Raw genomic sequence first — 23,141 nt, forward strand, 5'->3', positions numbered from 1 at the left:
CCTCTCCCCAGAATCCACCCCCCCTTCCATCTCCCCCTACCACCCCCCTCCCTACTGCCCCTTGCTGCCCGGGGGGCACTTCCTTTGTTTGCAGGGAAGGGCTCGGGTGCCCCTACCCCCAGGCAGCTGCTAGGTGGCGCTGTTACTCCACGCTGCGCGCTCCGCCTGCCGACAACTTGACCCCGCTGACGTCACGGCCGTCTGAATCATCAAGGCCATTTTCAAATCCCATTGGTCTAGCCGTCACATGGTGAGGACCGAATGCGCGGATAATTATGGAGCTGATATTTCCACCCCCCCTCCCCTTCTTTTTTCCTCCCGCCCCTCCAACCGATTCCCTCCCCCCCCCCTTCCCGGATGGGGGAGAGGGAAAAAAAAAAGATGTCAGCTCCTCCGCTGTAGTATTGCTCCTTAAAAACCCCTCTCTCTGAAAATGACATGCCCTCGCAATGTAACTCCGAACTCGTACGGGGAGCCCCTGGCTGCGCCCGGCGGAGGAGAGCGCTATAGCCGGGGCGCAGGCATGTATATGCAATCTGGGAGTGACTTCAACTGCGGGGTGATGAGGGGCTGCGGGCTCGCACCCTCGCTCTCCAAGAGGGACGAGGGAGGCAGCCCCAACCTCGCCCTCAACACCTATCCGTCCTACCTCTCGCAGCTGGACTCCTGGGGCGACCCCAAAGCCGCCTACCGCCTGGAACAACCTGTTGGCAGGCCGCTGTCCTCCTGTTCCTACCCACCTAGTGTCAAGGAGGAGAATGTCTGCTGCATGTACAGCGCAGAGAAGCGGGCGAAAAGTGGCCCCGAGGCAGCCCTCTACTCTCACCCCCTGCCGGAGTCCTGCCTCGGGGAGCACGAGGTGCCGGTGCCCAGCTACTACCGCGCCAGCCCCAGCTACTCCGCACTGGACAAGACGCCCCACTGTGCCGGGGCCAACGACTTCGAAGCCCCCTTTGAGCCGCAGCGGGCCAGTCTCAACCCGCGCGCCGAACATCTGGAATCGCCTCAGCTTGGGGGCAAAGTGAGTTTCCCTGAGACCCCCAAGTCCGACAGCCAGACCCCCAGTCCCAACGAGATCAAGACGGAGCAGAGCCTGGCGGGCCCAAAAGGCAGCCCCTCGGAAAGCGAGAAGGAGCGGGCCAAGGCCGCCGACTCCAGTCCAGACACCTCGGATAACGAAGCGAAAGGTAAGGCCGCCTGGGCCGCGCGGGATCCCCTCCCCGGCCTGGGACGCTGGGGACACTTGGTCTTGGTGGTCAGGAAAAGGGGACAGGGGAGGAGGGTTGGGCCTTTAGCCTCAGGAATGAGAGGTCTCTCTCTCACTCTTTCTATGGACCCCGGCTGGTGGCTAGTGCCTGCTAAGCGCTAGACCGGTGGCGGTGGCGTGTCATTTAGCTGGGGAAGGTAAGCGGCGACGTGTGGAGCGTGGAGGTGCAGAGCCAGCCTTGGGGGCCTTGGGTGTTAAGGCAGGGGCGGTGCGCAGTACCCTCCCCCTGTGGGTGCCCTGGGCTATCCAGGACGGGTGACTGTTTCCGGACCGCATGCTGGCTTGGCTTTCTCCAGGCTGGTGTCCTGAGAGGGCTGATGTCTCCCACTCAGGTCCAAGACTCCAACACACATAGACACACGCACACACACACACACACACACACACACAAAAGCTTAAAATGGCGTTCCTGGGCCAGGGACTTAGGGAAGGCTTAGTAAAATAGATTGCTCCTCAGTGCGTTTTCTCAGTTGAAATTTGCTTATTGCGAAATGCAGTGTGTTGTTTGTGGATCTGATTTGTGCGTGCGGTTTGGGCTCCTGCGGTTTCTGGCTGGGCCTGGGGGCCTTGGGCAGCTAGGCTGAAGCCGGAAGAGGTGGAGGTAGAGGGCTGCCTGCCACATCTCTCCCCTCCTCCAGATGCCTGGCTTGGAGGAGATGGCGTTGGAACAGGGCATTTGAAATGTTTTAAGGGTGTTTTTTTTTCTTCTTTAAATTTTTTCTTTTCCTTACCCCCCCTTCCTAAATTGCATTTTTCCATCGGTTTCCACAAAAACAGCTTACAAATGAGTGGTTGGAATTTTTCTGTATGCGTGGCAAATGGTTTACTCCTGAAAGGGAGTGTGGCTTTGGTTGGATTTCATTGTGATTTTGGTTGTTGAGAGAAAGCCTAGCCAGAGTTCAAGCTCAGGGTTCAAGATTCATTTCTGCTGTAGGAACTGAGGGCCTTCGGGACCTTTCTCAGACACTTGGAGAAAAGAATGGAGACTAGAGCAAGGAATGGTAGGCTGAGGGGACCAGCTTTCCCCAAAAAGTTGAAGCTAAAAGAAGAAAAGAAAAAAGAAAAGAAAAAGAAAGAAAAACTGGAAAAGGCCCAATGGTGGTGAGGAATAAACCTCCCCACAATCCTGGCTACTGGCAGCAGTATAGAAGAGGGACTCATTGAGTAGAAAGGTAGATGAAATATTGAGAGTGAAGCAAGCTGGGGGCAGACTGGATCTGTGTTGCTTTGTATATGGATGCGACGACCGACGCACACACGCCTTTCTGACGGTGACTTGTGTCATACTGTGTCATACACACACACACATACACCCCTTGCATGTCCCTCACACACTTATGCATTCCCATTTACACATACACATGTACTGTTTTCGGCGGGCAAGGGCAGAGCCTTGCCCTTTTGGGTCTGCTCTGCAAAGGTGGCCTTTGCAAATCAGTCCTTAGAGACCTTGGCAAGAAAGATGAACATGGGTGTGCTCCTGGAATGATGAGAGGGAGCGGGAGGCACCCCCCCCCCGCCTCCACACACACATGCAAAAGCCTTCCTCCTCGTTGTGCACATGTGCTGTGTAAAGCTTTAATTTTATACCCTCCCCATAGACCCTGAGCTTGATTGGGGTGCAGCATGAAGCAGAGAAAGATGCCTGCTAGCCCCACAGAAAGCAAAGTCAAGGTTAAACCAGTCCACCTCCTCACTCAAACCCACCCTGATGGGCTTTCCTTTCTCTCCTTGCTGCCCTTTCCATCCCAAACTAATCTCCTCAGCCTGCACTTTGCCTCTGTTCTTCTGGTCCTCACTTCCCTTCTTGGTGTCTCCAGCAGGTCAGAGATAAGAGAGGTTTTGCCTAAACTTCTCCATTTGTAATTTCTCACCTCTCCCTTAAACCCAACAACCCCAATAAAAAATAAAGACTTAGATGTGGAGTTAGATTTGGAAAACTTTGTAAACAACTTGGCAGGAAATCTGCAGGTGTAAAGAGAGGAGACCTGATTATATACATGCAGATTTTGAAGTTGTTTCTTTCAGACTGCTGCCTCAAGTTTGCATTTTTTCTGGCGTTTCCTGGGTCCCCTTGGGATTCTTCCTTACCTCCAATCAAGATCAGATCCTGGAAGCTAGCAGCTGCATTTGGCTTAGGGAGGAGAGAGAGTGCAGAGTCATTAGACAGAGTCATTAGCTGGCTGTCCCCTTTCGGGTCCTTACACTCTGTGTTTTTCCTTTTAAAAGATGGCCAAGTTCCTTTCTACTGCTGGAAGAGCAAGCCTGGTCCTTTTTAGCAAGAATATGTACCACGGAGAGAAGCTGTCAACAAGACAATAAGATATACACACTATGGTGTCTCCTCCTATGAGTAAACCTGTGTGTATACATATACATATATATACATATATATATATATATACATATATATATCCCCAGGTGTACCTGTGTGTGTAGGTGTGTGTACTTCTGCAGGTATACACCTGTATTTGCAGGCATACATCTACCTGTAAGCAGACTGACTAGGAATTTTTCTAGAAGGCTGTAATAATACTTCAAGATATCTCTCTCCCTTGACCTTAGATCCTCTAGCCAGGGAAGTTGTCTGAGGACCTCTCAGCATGCCCCAGAGCTGTTGCCCCTGACCTCCGTTGCTCCAAGCTTGCCTGTCTCAGCTACAAACACCTAGGGTTCCTTGCCAGGAGAGAAAGAGATGGCCAAAGGGAGATCTAATGGGGGCAGAATGACTCCATTAGCAACTCAGGAAGGATCAAGAGCTGGGGGCCTAGTGCAGGGACCATTGTAGTAGCCACTAGGTACAGAGACAGGGACACAATCCCTCTGTGGGTGAAAGCTTTCTGCAAAGTGGCTCTGAGCTGTGAGAAGTGGACTCTGCACTTGGGTCTGAAGCCTGGAAAGTACTTTTCTGTCCAATTGGATTTTTCCAGAGCAGGGGCAGAATATAGTTAAGGGAGAGTCTGGATAGGTTTAGGGAACCCAGCAGCATCAGCAAGCTGGAGGGAGGGGAGCCAGAATTCTCAGAATCTGCTAGATTAAGGAGGACTTGGGTAATGTCAATGTAGTAAGTGCTTTGAAGGCAAGAACCACTGTCTTGCCCCTCCCTACCCCCACCCTCTCCTGTAAATCTAAGTCCCAAAGAAATTCTAAGAGCTCTGAGTCCAAGAGGACCCCCACCAGCCAGGCTTGGGAGGCCTGAGCAGCTCCCACAGCTCCCCACATACTCCCTCAGTCGCCCCCCATTTCAGGCTGGTGAAGGCTACAGTACAGCTCCCAGGGTTTGCCTCTTCCAGGGATACTTATGCAAATAATGTTATTTTTAACAGAGGAGATAAAGGCAGAAAACACCACAGGAAATTGGCTGACAGCAAAGAGCGGAAGGAAGAAGAGGTGCCCCTATACTAAACACCAGACGCTGGAATTGGAGAAAGAATTTCTGTTCAATATGTATTTGACGCGAGAGCGCCGCCTGGAGATTAGCAAGACCATTAACCTTACAGACAGACAAGTCAAAATCTGGTTTCAAAATCGCAGAATGAAACTCAAGAAAATGAACCGAGAGAATCGAATCCGGGAACTGACCTCCAATTTTAATTTCACCTGAACGCTCGCTGCCTCCCCTCCCCCTCCCCCCTCTTTCCTTTCCCCGCCCCCCTCCTCCCTTTGTGCCTGGTGATATTTTTTTTTCTCCTCCCTGAGTATAAATGCAACACGCCTGCAAAAAAAAATGGCAAAGACCTCAGACTCTCCTTCCAAGGGACCTATGGTTTGTGCTGTGAGGACTATGCTTCTACCTGAAGCATGAGAAATGGGGTGCTGGGGGGGTGGGGTGTTATGTGTGCCCTCCTAGAAGGGGTTGGGAGTGTGGCTGGTGTGTGTGTCAACCTCTCACTCACCCACGCACTTACATACAGTGTTCTGTTCTCCAAGCAAAGTTAAGATCAAATCCACCCAATTGTAGGGAGGGGGGAAATGGGGGGGGGATCAACCAGAGAGGGTCTGTAATCTCGCAGAGCACAGTCAGAATTACAACCTCCTTGCTGCATTTCCTATTTAGAATAATAGATTTTTTGAAAGTTCGGCTAGTGTTTGTGTGTTTGTCCTAGCACCTAGCGTTCTCCACCAAACCCTTTCCGTGTCTTTACCTCCCAGTCGCTCTGAGAATCTGCTTGAAGTCTTGTATTTGTACTGCTTTCTGCTTTCTCCCACCCTCCCCCAGATCCCCTACCTCCCTCATCCACTAACACCTCAGAAATTCCATCCAGAGGGGAAAAAAAAGAATTTTTAAATAGAATATAGCAAAGCAAAGACAGAATGCCCCCCCTTGACAAAAAAATTTGCCCTATCCCTGTCTGGGAGTTGTGTTATTTAAAGATATTCTGTATGTTGTATCTTTTGCATGTAGCTTCCTTAATGGAGAAAAAAAAATCCTAATAAATTTCCGGAATCGTAATCCTCAACTGGGTGGTTTTTTTGTTTTTAGTGGTTTTTTTTTAGCGACACCCCCCTCCCCCAAAGAAGCTGAGTGTATGAATGTATGTGTTTTGTGTTTGACTCATCTCCTAGAGCCTTTCTAGAACGTCTCTTGGCGGGTTTAATGTAAGTGAGAGACCATAACGTTGATTTAAATATTATCCAGGTGACCACAATAAGTCAAGGTCATAAAACAGTAATGTCAGGACGGTCTTGGTGCGCGCGAGAGGTGGATTTTATGATCTGCAAATATAATGTGGTGCTGCAGTAAAAGATGCATTTAAAGGTGACTGGAGGAGGGAAAGAGGCAGAGAGCAAACTGCAATCTTGAGGAGCAGACGGATCTGATTGCCTGGGGTACTGGGCTGGACGCACCCCACTGCTGATGGGGGGCACCCCAAGTGGCCCCCACCTATCCAAGGAATAAACTTAACCACCGGAGGGGCACGAGGAGCTCAGCCCCCCTCCCCTACATACACCAGCACCATCCATAGCAGCTAACCGAGACTACAACAGCAGCAGGAGGAGGAGGCAACGAGAAGGTAAGAGAAGCGGTTTCTTATTCTTCTCTTGGTGGCGGAGTGGAGTGCGGGGCTAGCAGCGTCCCCAGGTGCCTGGAGTGCAGCGGGCAGAGCCTGGAGGAAGGTGGCTCAGACATCCGTGCTTGTTGAGAGCCCTGGCTTGTCTTGTAGCCGCTGGCAACAGAAGGTAGCGGCTGTGAGCTCCCTCTTCTCGCCTCCGGGGGCCCATTGCTTATGAGATTCGGTGATTACAGGGGGTAAATTGGTGGCTTTGGCTTCTTTTTCTTTGCGGGTTCTTAGGGTTGTGTCGAGGTCCACACATCGGTCTAGGTGTCTCTCAGTCTGGTCTTATGGAGGGGGAGGAGGGAGTGGAAGAGAGGGTTGGAGCTTGAAGCCTAGGTTTTCCTGCCTCTTTTTTTTTTTTTTTCTGGTGTGGGTGTGATTCTTGTCCATGCTCTTGGTCCTCATGCTTCCTGCCTGTGGGGTTTTGCCAGGCAAGTGGCCTGATTGGAAGTAGCTTCAGAGAACAGGCACTGTGGTTCGGTCACCCATATGTGCTAGGAAGCCTAAAATCAAGCTGAGAAGAGAGGGGATCAGAGAGAGACTGGGAGAAGAGTGCTGGAGAGCCAGATGGACAAGACAGGGGACCCAGCTCCAGAGTGGAAGGACAATCCAGCTTCCTCCAGGACCAGGACCAGATGCAGGGGAATAGCTCCACTGCGGTGCTGGAGTAGGGGGTGGGGTGGGGCAGGAATTTGGCGGCCAGTGGTCCCATTTCACCAGGTTTTCTCTGAGCAATTTGCTTAGTCCAGAAACTAATGAAGGCAATCAGACTCCCTACCCACTCAGCCACCCAAAGTCTACTCTCTGGTCCTTAGGGAGGTTGTGGGGGGCGGAAAGGGGGACGGGGCTGAATTTCTTCCTTCCCCAACCCCCTTCCCTTCTCCTCCGGATAGATTCAGAGCCGAATCTCCCGCCCTGCTTGTTCAGCTGATCTGTGGCTTAGGTAGTTTCATGTTGTTGGGATTGAGTTTTGAACTCGGCAACAAGAAACTGCCTGAGTTACATCAGTCGGTTTTCGTCGAGGGCCCCCACCCACCTCTCTTGCTCTTTTCTTCCCCAGTGGGACTGCCCCATGACCCCCTCCTAGATAAAACAAAAATGGGTGCAGACTGAGGAGGACAAGCGGCTAGTGGGGCCGTGGACAAGTCTGGAGAATCCTGCTTTATACTGTCCCCTCCTTAGTCTGTCCCAATCTCTGTGACTGAGGGAGAGGAGTTTTTTTCCCCCCCAGCAGCTATTGTCTCCTGGGCCCAGCTGATAGAGACAGACAAAGAAGGTCCAGCCAATTCCAAGGAAATTCAGGAGTTTGAGTTTGGCCTGGTGGGGCTAGCTCAGTTGGACAGCAGGGTGGGGCAGAATCATTAGGGGAAAGAGGAGCACAGAGAGAGGACCGAGTCTCTAGAATAGTTAGCTTCTCCCACCTGCCACCTCCAAAGAGAGAACATGGTCTCAGTTGGCTAGGAGCTGCTCATTCAAAAAGTAAGGTGTCTTGAAGTCCCAAGAGTTAAGAACTCTGAGCGATAGCCCTGATCACTTCTTCCCCTGTCTATGGTTCCATCACCAGGGGAAAGACATCTGTGGGGAGTCAGTAGGTTAGAGGAAAACTACCAAGTCCAAGTAGAAATCCTTACCAACAACACACCCTACTGGGAGATAACAGGGCAAAAGCCTGGCTTTGGACTGTCTAGCTATCTGTTGCCTTAGGCCTTGGTCTATGTGCCTGTCATTCTGTGGCTATCAAGCATTTGGTTGTCTTTGTGTTGTGTGGAAATATCTGAGTGAACAGCAGCTACCAAGTACCCACGGTTACCATATTGCTGGGAAGGTTTGTTGATTGATGCCAAGGGGAGGAGGGGAGAAGTATGGGGTAAAGGGAAATCTGAGCAGTGAGAAACTTTGCAGAGCCTTATCTACTCCCTTTCCCTCTCTGGTTCTTCCATTCTGGTCTTGATTGCTACAAGAATAATCTTAAAAGAGATTTCTTTGCCTTCAGTGAAAAAAAAGTGGGATGAGGGGTCCTAGAGAATTGGGAGATACACCTCTGTTCTCAGACAGAGACTGTACAATAAGGTTGAAAGGAAGAGGTCAGGCTCTTGGCTCTCTTCCTTTTGGAATAATTATGATGGTTAAAACATTATAAAATTTAAATAGAGAATAAAATCATGTTTCAAACAAAATATATACATAGAATGGTATATCTGCACAGTGGTTTGCTGGAGCAGGGTATGTGTGATACATGTGACCCTGGAATAAGTGTAGGTCTGTCTCTATCTCTGGGTCTCCTCTAGGCGTTTGCAAATCTTCTATATGTACTTATCTACATACGTATTTATTTCTCTCTCTTATATGAAGAGAGATTGATTTTGACTCCTTTCTGTGAAAACTAGAGGGAAAAAATGAGACTAAACCTTTTAACTCCCCATAGAATTGTCGGTCTGTCTGTCCCCCATTCCTTTGTGGACGAAAATATTCTTCCCTTAGAGTGGAGTACTCAAATCCCTATGGCTCCCAAGGAAATGAGGTTTCCAGAAAGGCAGGCCAGCTGGTGGGAGGCATACAAGGGGTTCTCCTGCCTTGAGAGTACCTAGTAACCCCCAAGTCTTCAGATTGGCCCCCAGGATATAGTTAGTTGGGGTCAAGAGAGTCTCAGGCAGCAACGGGGTGCAAGAGTATTTGACTTAGAAGTATCAGCCCCGATGGGCCGAAATTCACCAAGGAAGGACTCCAGTGCTTTGGGTCCTTTTGCCCTCATTTTTATTTCAAAGCGGGTGGGCTTACAAAAGGTGACCACAGAGCCAGGGGTCAGACTATCCCTTCCTCTCTAGGTCCCTAGGAACGGAGCAAGGTCTCATAGGGCCAAGGTGAGGGCCAGTCTGGTGGTCAGAGCCCACCCCTGGGCCCTGGGGCTATGGATCATGGCTAAGGCGATGACGGTAATCATTTATTCGCTTCGCTAGAAGGGAGTCTTCAGAAAGAACAGCGTGCAGAGGAGGGAAAAAATTATCTCTCTCGTCTGTGGATATTAAGATGGATTTTTATTTCTTAAAGGACCCTCCCCGCCGAGAGCGCATAAGCGTAAACTTAATATATGCTCGGCAGCCCAACTCTAGAAATCGCAATAAAAGTTAAAACCTCCCCTACTGGTTTTTTTTAATTATGATATGGGAAAGAGGAGCAGGATTTATAGAGCTGAACTCTTCGCTTGCGAATGTTGGAGACTTGCGGGAGAAGGAGGAAAAGGCAAGAGCTCGCCCAGGAGAGTCTTGGTTTATGGCATACCTCGCTGGCTGCGGGGGCTCCCGCTCAGCCCAGTCAATTCGCTGTGGCCTTCCCAGGACCTCACCCTGGCCCTGGCCATCGGCCTTGCTTCGGGCAGGCTTGCTAGCAGCTGCCACCCTTCTCTGGAACAGGTGAAGGGGGGGGGGAGGTGGTGGAAAGCAGCAACAACTGGGGAGTGGGGACTCTGGTTGAGAATGCTAGTTAGTGCAAAGAGCTCATGGAGGGTGACCAGATTTGTTGTTGTTGTTTTGTTTGTTAAAAGTCCTAGGCAGGGCTGGCCTGCCCAAGTGTAGCCTGAAGGACCGCTGGATTAGGAGGAAGTGTCCGGACTGAGCAGCAACAAGGTGGATTGTGTGTGGACTTTGGCTGTAGACGGAGCAGAGCGGGGGCTCCAGGGCTGTGGTCAGCGGCATGGCCGGCAACCGGATGTTGAGTCTGTAGGAAGGACCTTGAGGTCTGTCCGGTGTTTGAGCCGCCGAGGGGGCGGCGGCCCGGGAGAGTGGAGCGCGCAGTGTTCGGAGGCGCGGTGGGCAGGCAGGCCCCGCACACCTCTGCGGCGGCAGGGCTATGTCCCAACCAGGGTCAGAGCATGCAAAATAAATGCATTTAAGGCGTTTCCTTTTCTTTTCTGCACAAGAGATCCTTATTTTGTTTTTCCTCCCTGTCTTTTTCGGAGATACCTGGATTTGGTCCAGAGCAGGTTGCCCGCGGGAGGGCCCCGCGCGATCGGCAGCGCGTGAGGGAGGGAGAGAGGGAGGGAGGGCGAGAAGGAGGGAGGGAGGGAAGGAGGGTGGGTGGGTGGCGGCGGCTGCGGTGGTGGCCGGGGCTTCCCTCCCCCGGCGGGAGGCAGGCTTGCCCTGTGTCTGTGGCCGTGGGAAGCCGAGGAGCAGGTAACGAAGGCGCTTCCCGAGGCGGGATTGGACCAAACCAAGAAGGGACCGAGTCTTCTGGGTGTCTCTGCCTGAGGCCTTGGCGGGAGAGAAGGTAGGGAAATCGGCGCCCGCCAGGCCTGGCAAAGAGGTCTCCGGCAATGTTGAACCTGTCTAATGATTTCAGGCTCACACTCATGTTGTGAGTCTGTCTGCTTTGGGAGATGTGATTTGTCTGCCTGTCTGTCTGCCTGCCTGTTTGCCTGTCGGACTGTCTGTCTGAGATGGTCTCCCCCAATAACCCTGGGCTCTCTGTCTTAAAGACTGAGAAAAACAAAAACAAAATCAGAGTGTGATGGGGTGGGGAGGGAAATCGTCGTCAGAACGTGCACTTTCATTCATTTGCTTCTCTCGTGCAACTCAGCGGGGCTTGGTTACGGCGCCCCCAAGTTGGGAGGGAGTGACCCTCTTTTCTGGGTGCGGAGTCCTCTGGCTCCCTCCACCACCACGGGGCTGAGTTTCCGGCTCCAGGTTCGCCAGTCGCCCTGAGAGTTGACGCCAGACAAGCTCCCAGTCGGGCAGGGAGGGCGGGGTGGGGAGAGGGGGGGGGAGAGACGAGCGGCTCAGGGGGGCCCCTTAATTGTACTTCGGAGCCCTTATTGTCTCTTTTTTCACCACCTCCGCTTCCTCAGTCTGGGCTCCAAAGTCACTGCAAATTTCCTTGCGACACATACATCACACAAAAGATCAGGTAACACAAGGCGCTCAGGCCCTTGAGGACACCGGGCAGAGAGCAGCCCCTAGCATGGGGGCGGCTCCCCCCCCTCCTCCAGCCACTCCCCAAGGCTGGAAAACCAGATCGTGTTGGGGGAGCCGGAAATAGCCCCGTTTGCTGCGGAGAGTCAGGGCGGGGGTCGCCGGCGAGAAGGCAGGCCTGGCAGGCAGGCCGTGGCGTTCAGAGGGCCACGTTCACAGGCCCTGGAGGGGCTGCACTCCTTGCTGGGCTTGAGTGGACGAGGGTTCTGCCTCCTGGCGAGTAGGGATCCGGGGTACCCACCTGGGGTGGGGACAAGACGCGGGTCTCCTCGCGGCAGGCAGGAGAAGCTCAGGTTCTGCTGCTGCCAGCAGCGCAGGCCTGAGCTAGGAGTTGTGTGTGGCCGTGTTTTTTTGTTTTTTTTTCCTCTCCCCCCCCCCCACAAAGAGGGGATCCGGAGAGAAGCAGAGGAAAGTAAGCCGGGAAGCAGGGAAGAGGGGGGAGGGGGAAGAGGGCGGCGGGGAGGTGCAATGAGCCCATTTCCAGGGGGAGACGGAAAATGAAAGCAAATGGAGCCCGGCTTCCTCCGTGCAGGACAAGGGCGGGTGCTGGGGGAGCAGGGCGCGGGTTCCCCTCCTACGGAGGCCCGGCTGATCAGCTGGGGGCACCGGGAAAAGCCTGTTTTAAATTTAATCCGAACTTGACGGTGTGGATTGAGCCGGGGGAGGGGGGGTTAAATCACTAAAATGGAGATGCAGGACCAGAGGAGGGGGTGGACTCCAACCTGTCGTCTGTCTGTCCTTCCCATGATGTTAGCTTGATTGTGGTCTCAGCTGTCCAGGTTTGAGGTGATGGCATAAGGATGCTTCCTCCTTTAGGGGGCTCTTCTGTGCCCAGGGGTGAGGTGGGAGGTAAATGCTGAGAACCACTAGAGTGAACCCAGAGCTGCTAGGTAGAGCTGGGGTTCCTCCTCCACAACGGGGGCTCTCAGCTACCTTCCAGTGCTTCAGGTTTTGTCCCCGCAAGGCTGAGAAAAACTGAAGGCAGTGCTGTGGTATAGGTGAGATCTTGAGAAACAGAGTTTTAGGATATTCCCAAAGATTCGGCAGAAGTAACTGAACCCCAGGAAGATGATATTCTCCTTCTGGGTGCCCCTTCCTGGGGTCCCCACACCTACAAGCTTGGATTTAGAAGAAGTCTGGAAGATGTCAGAGCCTGCTCTGCCACCCTACCTCCAAATGTGGGAAGGGAGGGGGGCTACATCCCACCCACTTGCACTCATAGCACCCTGGGGGCCTGGGCCTAGTGGACTCAGGACTCCCAGTCTTTTCCAGACCCCTCCCCAAGGTTGCCTTTCGCTGAGAGGCAAGGGAGAAATGGAACATTGGCCAGGAGGGGGCTGTGGGCGAGGCCTGCTTGCAGATCTACAGCTGTGCTGCACCTCAGTGGGGAGGGTCCGGAGTTCCTGCTTCCAAAAGGAAGGAAGGCGACAATCTCTCCCTTGACTTCACGAGAGGATTTGTCGGCAGCAGGGATGCCTGGATGGCGATCCTGACTGCCCAGCTGCTGCAGTCCTCAGAGTAGGCAGGCTGGGTGTGCAGGCAGCTCAGAAGTTGAAAAGAAGGCATCAAAGGGGGTAAGAGAGAAGGGAGTGTCCCTTTACAGCCACGCAGTCCATATGAGGGGCTCTCCCAAATAGCTGAGATCTATAGGAGAGAATCTGTAAGGACTCTTCCCTTTAGAAAAGCTGAGGTTGGAGCAGACAGGCTCTGTCGCCAGGCGAAGAAGCCAAAGGAACAGCAGGCATGAAACCTCTTTACCCTTCTGTTTCTCCCTCCTTGACTAGAATGTGGCTCAGCCCCCAGCTTCCTGGGCTATCTGCCTGGGCCAACATGGGATTCTAAATCCTGGAGGCCTAGGGTACCCACCCCAGCAGGTCCTCCAGGAGGGGCAGGAGAGGAGGCCTCTTCCTCCTTTGTGTCCAGACAGAAGTGACTGCCGCGCCAGGAGCGGGTCCCCGGCAAAGGCCGGCAAGCAAGCGAACTGCACAATGCCATGGCTGCTGTGCTCCGCCAGCTTTCACCCTGCCCTGTCCTGCTTGTGTATGCTGCCCTGCCTCCTCCTTGCTCTCTGCAAGCTTTCCTTTTCCAGATCTTCTGTCTTTTTTCATCTTGCTTTCCTCTTTTCCTCTGATTCTCCTCCTTTTTTCCTTTTCATTCGAATCCTCCGTTTCCTTCTTTCATAGGGCCTGGTGCCGTGTTTCAGCTGGTCTGTCTCAGGCTGTCTCAGGCTGTGTCCCTTGATGTCCTCTTGGTAGCAGTCTGGCCCCGGGCCCTGCTGAAGGCTAAATGTCTCTACAAGATCTTGCTGCCAGCAGCAGCCCAAGAGCCAGGCTGGGTCCCCAGCCACCCAGGGCTGGGGGAGGTGCTGACTTCCAGGGAGGGGGGAGGTTGGAGAATGCCATTATAAAGGGACTGTAACCCCTTGCCTCTTCCTTGAACTAGAAGGAGAGATTTTTTGATTGACAGCTACATCAAGGCCAAAGAGATATTCTGTTTCTTGTTGTAATTTGGGTTTCCCAGCCAGTCCAGCCACAGGGAGAAGACAGAGGAGTTGAATGAGAGCTTAGTGGTATGAGGGCCTCTCCTCAGACAGGCACTTTTCTCGTCCCCCCCCCCTTGTGCCTGGAAATCCCAGCCCCGCTGGACCGAAAAGAAAGGAACAGGGTCGGGGGGAGGAGCAAGAAGGGGGCCTGACAAGCTGGGGACCCATGCTGAGGGCTACATCAGTATACTTCCCCCAACTTTCTTGCCCCCAACACTTGTACTGGACTCCCCAGTCTTTCTCTACCCCTAAGGAGACAGCTCAATGGTGACACGGAAGAAAAACAGCCCCTGCCCCCACCCTAAGCGTTTGGTCCCCTCTTGGGGACAGGAGAGGGAGAAGAAGGGCAGGCTTGGTGGCTGGGTCTGAGAAGCCTTTTCTGTTGCCTTCAGAGCCTGCATCCTGAGCTTCTGTCTGTTTCTTCTTGCACAGTCTGGGTCTGTTCTTTCTGACCCTGAAATTGCACCCCTCCTTCAAACTCACTTGGCCATGCCTAGGTACATCACATCTCTAGGGACAGCTCCTGCCCATCTCTTTCCCCAACCAACCTCCCTACCCCTTCACCTGCAGCTCACACTGAGGATTTTTCTGCTTACCTAAAGCCTCTAGCCCCCATTTATTAAACCACCTTGGGATAGTCTGATGGGAAGCCTAGGGCTGTGAAACAAACCCCAAATTCAAGAAGGAGGGTAGCAACTAATTGAGGGGGGCAAGAGGCAGAATCCAAGTTGTCTAATATTTCCTTACAATCATACTAACCCCCTCCGGAATTCCTGCATCCGACCCCAAAGAAACTGCTTTCTCCCATCCCTCCGTTGCTTTTTTCCCGTTCCAAAAACAGCCTACAATTTTATTTAATGAAAGACACATTTATGAACAATCAAATGATCCTCATAAAATTTTTATTGAAGGACGTAAAAACAAGCTACTTGCCCACGACCGAGGTCGCTCTCTCGCCTTGCCCGCTTCTCACCCTGGCTTTCTGCAGACAGAACCCGGGAGTGACTTCTTGGGGGGTTTTTTGGGGGGAAGGGTGTCGCAGAGATGAAGTTGTGGGGGGACCAAAGAGGATGAGCAGGCAGATAGGATGGGGATGCCTCACTTAAGTTGTGCAGATCTCTGCTCCACTTCTTCAAGCTGGCAAAGAAACATAAGAGACAATAAATTTAAAATAAAGGCGCTTGTGTATCTGTGCCAAAGCAAAGAGAAGGTTTCTGGGGCTGATGAGGAAGGTGTTCGCGATCTTGAAGTTCTACCCCTCCCACCTTTACACCATCTTCCCCCAAGCTTCTCTCTTCCCTAGATTTGGGGGGCTGAGTTGGCCAGTGGCAAGAGGACGCTTCTCTTCTCCTCCTTTCCTTCCCTCCCTCCATCCTAGCTTGTCCAGTCCCCTCCCACCTCCCTCCCTCGCTGCTGCTGCTGCTGCTGCTGCTGCTCCTGAAAGAAATACATACATACACACTATTTAAAAACGCATTTTTAAAAGCCACGTTCCGAACTGACAATCGCTGATCTCGGCTCGCTGAGAGACTGCGGGAGCGTTGGGGCCGACAGAGACAGATTACGTCAAGAAATAGTTCCTCCACCTACCTCGGCCGGCCTCCCCGCCCCTATGGGGGCTCCCTCGCCCAGCTCAGGCCCTGGGGGGTGTCCAGGAACCCCGAGGAGGGGGTGGACCTGGCATTTTCACCCCCATTAAAAAAATCTTCGTGATAGGGAGGGGGGAGCCATCTGCTTACGGGTGGACACGGGCCAGGGGGGGTTCCCTGATGAGACGTGAGCCGTCCTGGGGGGGGGTTGGCAGGCGCCTTGGGTCTTCTAGTTGCAGACCCCCAAGAAAGCGCAGGTCGCGGGGATCAGCAGAGAGAAGGGGTTGAGGTGAGGGGGGGGGAGAAAAAAAAAGCCAGGGCAGAGGGGAAAAAAAAAAAAAAGCCCCTGCGCATTGATCCGCGCCGTATTTTTGGGTAAATACGATCACGTGGGGGCTGGAGAGCCAATGAGCTGCCGGGAAAAGGCTGGAAAAATAATTACCTGCCTTGATTGTTCTGTGAGCAGATAAAAAGTACATATACAGTTCATACAATAATCTTATGTATGTAAAACCCCGTTACGATGTCGGCGACGGGGCCCATCAGTAACTATTACGTGGACTCGCTCATCTCCCACGACAATGAAGACCTCCTAGCGTCCAGGTTTCCGGCCACGGGGGCTCACCCCGCCGCCGCCAGACCCAGCGGCTTGGTGCCGGACTGTAGCGATTTTCCGTCCTGTAGCTTCGCGCCCAAGCCGGCAGTGTTCAGCACGTCGTGGGCGCCCGTGCCCTCGCAGTCGTCCGTGGTCTATCACCCGTACGGCCCCCAGCCCCACCTCGGCGCCGACACGCGCTACATGCGGACTTGGCTCGAGCCGCTGTCCGGCGCCGTCTCCTTCCCTAGCTTCCCGGCCGGGGGTCGTCACTACGCCCTCAAACCGGACGCCTATCCCGGGCGCCGCACCGACTGCGGCCCGGGCGACGGCCGCAGTTACCCGGACTACATGTATGGCTCGCCCGGGGAGCTGCGCGACCGCGCCCCGCAGACACTGCCCTCGCCCGAGGCGGACGCCCTCGCCGGCAGCAAGCACAAAGAGGAGAAGGCCGACCTGGACCCCAGTAAGTTGGGAGCAATTTTCCTTTACAACCGGGCGCGGGAGGGGAGGGGAGGACAGGCAGGGGGGCAGCCGGATTACAGCCCCTCGGAGCGGTGCAGGGGAGCGCGGGAGAGAGGGCGAGGGGGGCGAGGACTCAATAAAAGCGAATTACCTTGGGGAAGCTTTCAGGGACAGGAAGGTCTAAGAAGTGGGGAGGGGGGGTTGGCCCAAGCAGCCAGGTTGGGAGAGGGCTGCCGAGGGGGGGGACTCCTCTCCCAGGGGCTTGGCTCTGATGAGAGACCCCCTTGACCCCCCCTCCTCCTGGTCCAGGCTCTTTTGGGGGGGGCTCATTTGCCACTTTCCAAGAAAAATACATCCAGGAGCTGGGGCAAGGGGGTGAGGCTCATTTTATGGTTTGAGATGGGACAGGAGAGAAGTGAGGAGGACTCTGGAGGGGGGGGGTAGAGTAAATAGTTCAGAGAGGAAAAACTATCCCTATCTGCCAGTGAGCATGGGGGTCCTCACTCCACTAGCGATTCATAAAACACAAGAAGGTCCACTGACTGCTCCAGGAGCACTGGGTGAGGGGTCTGGGGATTTCACTGCCTGGAAACTTAGAGAGATCAGGACTCTTCCAGAGAGAAGTGAGATTTAAGTCTCCTTAAACTTGAGAACCCTCTTCTGAGGTTCTGCAGAGAAAGATTAAGCATGGAGGGGGAGGGATCATGGATTATTCTACACATGATTGTACACACACACACACTTAAATCAGGGGGGACAGGAGCCTTCTGAGTATTGCAAAGAAGAGGTGGCTAGAGGTAGGTGAGGGGCAGGTGTGAGCTGCAGAACTCAAGAAAGGGGGAAAGAAGAAAAGCAGCAAGGAGGGGGTGCAGTACTCCTAGGTGTGAGGAAGTGTCTGGGACTCCAGGAGGGGCTTCAGGAAATCTTTTCCTCTATCCCCATAAGAAGCCAGGGCCTAATTATACCTCTCTGAAGGCTTCCCTCCCTACCCTCAGCTACTCCCATAAACCTGAAATTGGAGGCTCAGCTCCTGGAGAGCCTGTCCTGGGGCTGGCAGAAGGGGGGGGTGGGCACTGGAGGCTGATGGTGAAGCTGAGATGGGGGGGAGCCTTGTCCCCAAGGCCAGCAGCTCTCTGGGGAGAGGAGAAAGACTTGCCTAGTCCAGCATCACCCTGAGAATTCGCCTCAGCAGGGTTGAACTCTGAGCGGGAGACAGGCAGTAGTGGAAAGAGGTGAGAGGTTTAGGGACTTTGAGGGTCAGGAGGGACTGCTGAAATTTCAGGACTTGGTCGTGGGCTGGGAGGGTGGGAGGGGGCAGAGGAGGAGGGAGGTAGGGAGGAGAGAGACCTCGCTATAAAAATAAAAAACAAGAGAGAGAAGCGTTTATGGGCCTATGAAACGGTTGGGAATTTGGACTTTTTATGAGGATATTCTCGAATTACTACTCTTGAAGCTGAGGACTAGACCAGAGGGACTCGGATAGCTTTGGATTTCCTATAGTTTTAGGTGCTGGAAAACCGGATGAGGAAGGGGAACTGAGGAGAGGGTAGGATGCAAAAGGAAAAAGGGAGAGATTTTCTAAAGCAAAAAAAAAAAAAAAGTGTCCAAATTCAGGTTCAATTATTGGGTTTGGGGAGCCTGGGTAAGCTTGGGGGTTGGGTGGCTGAGGTTCTGAGCTGGAAAGGGGCTCCACTGACCCCTGTCTGTGTTTGACCCTCTAGGCAACCCTGTGGCCAACTGGATCCACGCCCGCTCCACGAGGAAGAAGCGCTGCCCCTACACCAAGTACCAGACGCTGGAACTGGAGAAGGAGTTTCTCTTCAATATGTACTTAACCAGGGACCGTCGGTATGAGGTGGCCCGGGTTCTCAATCTCACCGAGCGGCAGGTCAAAATCTGGTTTCAGAACCGAAGGATGAAGATGAAAAAGATGAATAAAGAGAAAACCGACAAGGAGCAATCCTAAAACCTGCCCCAGCCTGCTGCCTCGGCACCAGCCAAGAGAATAATAATAATAAAAAAGAACAACAAAAACCCCACAAAAAATATCCCAACCCAGGCGGGAGAAAGCACGAAAGAAAAGGAAAGAGCAAGATAGAGAAAAAGTCAAGCAGCTTAACAAGGAAAAAAAAAAAAAGAGGAGGGGGAAAAGGAAAACTCTTGCAATTTGGGAGGGTTAAGTGTTGAAAAATTGATGTTTTAGAGTTAGTTCTATCCATCGAGGAGAGAAGGCAGGAGAGAAACAGAGAAACTACGTTCTCTCAACCCAGCGCAACTGAAATAAATGACACACACAAATGTGATTTTTTTCTCCTTTCTTCAGAGAAGCCAGTACTTGAATTGCTATATTTCTAATTTTTTCCTCCTGTATCATATTTGGTTCAGGCCATCCCTTCCTGGGCCTTGGGCACTCTGCGTGCAGTTTTGTACAAAAAAAAAGAGACACATACACACACAAAGATGATTTCCAGCCCTGGAGCTGAGGGGCGAGGGCCAGGACTGAGCTGCAGGCTGGGTCGGGCGGCGCAGGCCGGTGCCTCGGGCGTGTATATAGCAGTGTCCCCTCTCACCCCCAGCGGCTGTCCCCAGCGTCCGTCCTGTAATGTGCTTCTGTTTGTTATGGTAGAACAGCTCTGTGTTAATATATCGAAGTCACTTAAAAAAAAAACAACCCAGAAACCCAACTGTATCTAGTTCTCGTTATTTCTCCTCCCTGTGGCTCCCAGGCTGCTGTTTTTGGAGGAGGCAAGTGGTGTGATCCTCTAGGGGAAGGCTGGGGCCACAGAAGGGGCTTCTTCTACCTTGGAAGGGCAAAAGCCTGCCGCTTCTCTCCAAACAGGGCAGGGTGGGGGTAGGGGTGCAGGGGAGGGGTGGAGGCTGCTGAAGTGGAGGCCTAGTTTGTGCCTGCCCTGGCTGGCTGCCTACAAGTTTTCTGATGGCTAGATGGAGTGTGTTGGGGTGGGGGTGGGGGGTGGCTGCAAGCATGAATGGTTTTCCTTGACTGTAATTAATTGTAATAATTTATGAGTACATGAGATTGGAGAGGAGATAGGTGAGGATAAAAGTTGGGTGCTGGGTGAAGGCCTGGGCTGGGTTCTTGCCGGGTTGCATTGGTGCATTGGTGCTTTGAGAGATGTCTGGGACTGGATGCTGATAGGGATATTTGGCTTGGAGGAAGGCCTTACAGCCCCTAGGGATCAAGATAGGCTCCAGGGATTGGAGAGACAGAGAGAAGGAAAGGGCAGAGAGGAAGAGGAGGAAAGGTAGAAGAAAAGACAAAAGAAGGGAAGAAAAGAAAGAGGGAAGGGAAGGAGGGAGGCAGGGAGGAAGAAGATGGTAAAGTCAATACAATTAAAATGAAATTGAGTTTCTACTCTTCAATTCATTCTCAGCTCCACTTCTAGGTCTTTTTACTTTATTCTCCCTGTGTCTGTCTCTGTCTGTGTCTGTCTGTGTGTCTCTGTGTCTCTGTCTCTATATCTGTCTATCTGTCTCTGTCTCTGTGGTGTTTAGTTTGGATGTTGGTGAGGCAAGGGGTAACCAGGGTCATGCTAAGAAGCTGCATCACTCCTAGGGGATGGCCAAACCAGGATCTTAAGGATGCTGATGAAGAATTAGCCAGTAGTGGGGTGCTCCCTGGTGGCTGTGGGACCCCAAGCACAAAAGGTGTGGGGATGTGTGTGTAACAGCTTGCTGGGGCTTCTTGGCTATGCTGAACCCCAGTGCTCCTTCTCTAGAACCAGCAGTTTTCATCTGTTAATCAGAAGCAGACTTGAGCTGCCGGGTATGCCTCGGCCCAGCGCCCCTTTTCTCGGAAATCCCCCAATCTGGAAACTATTAAAATCAGACTGCTTGAAATATAGCCCTTTAATATCTCAAGCTGCCCATTCTGCTGAGAATACAGGGTGTCATTCTGAATACCCAAGGATACAGTGGTTTAAAAAATATTTTGGGGGGCCACGGCCCATATGCTCTTTCCCCCAAAGCATCACCTTTCATGATTGGTGAAATGCTATGGAGACCAGTCTCTTCCCCCATTATTTGCATCTCCTGACCTTCCCTATTAAACACTCCAATTTGGGGTATTTGGAGGAAGGTAGAAGGGAGGAAGCATTTTTGTTCAGATACTATTTGGTGGTACAATGAAATGGCAGCAAAGGCCTTAAGCTGTCGCTGGAACATTCTTTCCGGTTTAGAGACCTCATCCCCAATCCCAGAAGCATTGTTTTCTTGGTCCTTTGGAAGGATGCTTTGCCTATAGTTTTCTCTTTTTCTCACTTCTTTGCTCTGGCCTTTGGCCTCTTGGCTGCTCTGGAAGCTGGCCCCAATTCCACTCTTGATGGAAGCCAAGACACCCCCCTCTGTCCCCGGGTCAGAGCAGCCAGGGCACGGGCTTGTCTCCCAGCCCAAGCTCGGCGGTGTTTCCGGGCTTCCACCCCGCCCCTGCTCCCAGGCCCTGTCGCCTCCCTTCCGAGCTGGTCAGCGCGGCCTGCATTCCGCAGCCTGCCCGCCGGAACCGGCCTTGTGCTGGGACGGAAAGGAGGGCTGCAGGGCTTGGAGGACGCTGACAAGCGCGTGGGAACCTGCCCGGTCCACTATTGAATCCCAGCCTCCAGCCTTCAGGGTCGGGAATCGGATTCAATTTTATTCCGGATCATTTATGAATTAAAAACAACCACGATCCATATCTAGGGAAAGAAATGAAAGCAGGCGGAAGAGAGGGGGTTAGTGACCGCCCTCCTCCCCTAACCTTCCCCTCCCACCTCTCCTCTGCTCCTTTGTCAGAATCACAAAACCCTAAAGGTTGTTCCACTTGGGAAGGCAGTGGATAGGTACATTTCCGCAGCCCCGAAATGCCACTTTTATGGCCCTGTTTGTCTCCCAGCTCTGGGTTCTGAATGGGGCCCGAACAAAACAGCAGCGCGGAGCTGGCTAGACGTCTGGGCTTAATTGTTTTATGGTTTAAATAAGGTGGACACTCTTTCCTTTGAAATCGGATTATAGGAATGTTTTGTCTATGCCCCAACGGAGAACAGGACCTCACTGGCTGGGAGGGAGAGGTGGAGAGCCAGGAGCGCGCGGTCTCGCGGCGCGCGCGCACGAGGGATGGGCTACAGACCAGGGGGCAAAACAATCTGAAGAGTCCCCACCCCAAAGTCCTGTAGGCAACGGCGGAATGGGCGGTGCGGGGGTGGGGGCAGCATCAGGGTAAGAAGAAGGAGAAGTTTTAGGGTACAGCGCCTCGAGCAGGCAGGCCAGGCATGGTAGTGGTGGTGGTTGGGGATTTGGTTCGTGCGTCCGCGTGCGCAAAGGTGTTCCGAGCCAGTAAAGCGCCGGAGTAGAGGGAAGATTGTGGCCATTCCTTTGCACAGTGTCTCTTAATGCAAGAAGGGAGAGGATTAACAAAAAGGAAAGAACAGTGTGGAACCTTTCACCAGGTTTATTTCAAGACCGTATAAAAAAACAAAAGAACAACCGTTCCAGGGCAGCTCCCTGTCTGACCAGAGAATCTCTCCTCTGCACCCCATTGTGGAAGCTTTTTTTCTTTTTTAAAAAAATTCTCCCACTTCTCACCTTTGGGCCAAGCTGGGATCAATGTCTGTTGGCTTTTTCTGAGCCGGATTGCATTGGAGCAAGTGGACGCGAGGTGGCGCTGTTGCTCAATGTTAGAGGCCGCGTTGCCCCGGCCTGCTTGGCCGCACTGACATTGGAGGCTGTACCGCGAGCAAGCCGGAGCGGCAGCCAAGAAGAAGGCCCCGCTTCTCAGTCCCGGCCGGGCCAGGACCCCACTGGCTCTGAGCAAATCAATCCTCTCACCTGCTAGGTGTAAATAATTTGCGAGTGGCAGCGAGAGACGAGCCCTCATTCTGGCAGCGGGTTCGCAAGGCGGAGGGTAGGCATGGGGGGGGGAATAATCATCACTTGGTGGAGGAGGAGATAAGTGCGAAGCAGGCACGGCATAATTAACACAGAAAGGCAGAATGACCCGGAAAAACGCACATAAATCCGTGGTACCTAAGAGGGCGGTGCAGGCCTCTGGGAGAGGGACAGAGATGGGCCCCCGGCGAGGATGGCTGCTTGCGGTTCCTTTATTTCCAAGGCTCAGGGAGCCAAATAAACGAGATACGTGCAAAAGCCAAAAACAAACAGATGCATAAACACATATTGAAAAATAATAAATCAAATGAAAGTCAAGGGATTTCCCATCTCCCCAAAGGGGAAATCAAGTCCAGCCATGGGTTTCTGGCTTGGACCAGGGGTTCTCCGGACAGGCAGTGGTGGCCGCTCACTCAGGACAGTCGCATTCCAAGACACAAAGGCCCTGAAGAATAGCTCTGTAGCAGGGTTTTCGCTGGACCATAAAATGTCTAAATATCTCCCCCACCCCTTAAAAGATAAGGCGCAGGCCCCAGAGAGGATCCGGCCCTCTGAGCCTCCTCTTTCCAGGCAGAGAAGAGAAAAGTATTTATGACAGTCCCCAGTGATCCAGATGCCGGGAGCTCAGAGTCCACTCTGTTCATCCCCGCACCCGAAGAGCAGCCTCAGAAATGGCAGGGCTGAAGCCAGGGATGCAGCAGGCTCTGAGAGCCATGCTATGTCCCTCCCTCCCTATGGTTCGCCCCTAGGGAGGCTTGTGGCCCTGGCACAGTCCTCTTGTGACC

At 53.0% G+C, this 23,141-nt stretch overlaps 2 protein-coding genes across 2 annotated transcripts; both read left to right on the forward strand.

Annotated features, from left to right (window-relative positions):
* The first annotated feature begins 301 nt into the window (after positions 1–301).
* On the forward strand, positions 302–5,727 carry Hoxc10 (homeobox C10). Its single transcript, XM_013032465.1, has 2 exons — positions 302–1,187; positions 4,594–5,727. Exons 1-2 carry the CDS (start codon positions 434–436, stop codon positions 4,869–4,871), a joined length of 1,032 nt encoding a protein of 343 aa, XP_012887919.1. The 5' UTR covers positions 302–433; the 3' UTR covers positions 4,872–5,727.
* Positions 5,728–11,153: 5,426 nt separating this feature from the next.
* Positions 11,154–19,139, forward strand: Hoxc9 (homeobox C9). The gene is made up of 3 exons (XM_013032529.1): positions 11,154–11,223; positions 15,358–16,480; positions 18,201–19,139. The coding sequence occupies exons 2-3, from the start codon at positions 15,943–15,945 to the stop codon at positions 18,443–18,445; spliced, it is 783 nt and encodes a 260-aa protein (XP_012887983.1). The 5' UTR covers positions 11,154–11,223; positions 15,358–15,942; the 3' UTR covers positions 18,446–19,139.
* Positions 19,140–23,141: the final 4,002 nt, after the last annotated feature.

The sequence above is a fragment of the Dipodomys ordii genome, unplaced genomic scaffold (genome assembly GCF_000151885.1).
Source record: "Dipodomys ordii isolate 6190 unplaced genomic scaffold, Dord_2.0 Scaffold155, whole genome shotgun sequence".
NCBI classification, from domain to species: domain Eukaryota; kingdom Metazoa; phylum Chordata; class Mammalia; order Rodentia; family Heteromyidae; genus Dipodomys; species Dipodomys ordii.

Excerpts from the sequence above, each read along its gene's own strand:
- Hoxc9 (XM_013032529.1), top strand. The coding sequence starts at position 15,943 with ATGTCGGCGACGGGGCCCATCAGTAACTATTACGTGGACTCGCTCATC. Across the intron at positions 16,481-18,200 it reads GAAGGCCGACCTGGACCCCA|GCAACCCTGTGGCCAACTGG; the intron begins GTAAGTTGGGAG and ends TTGACCCTCTAG.
- Hoxc10 (XM_013032465.1), top strand. The coding sequence starts at position 434 with ATGACATGCCCTCGCAATGTAACTCCGAACTCGTACGGGGAGCCCCTG. Across the intron at positions 1,188-4,593 it reads CTCGGATAACGAAGCGAAAG|AGGAGATAAAGGCAGAAAAC; the intron begins GTAAGGCCGCCT and ends TATTTTTAACAG.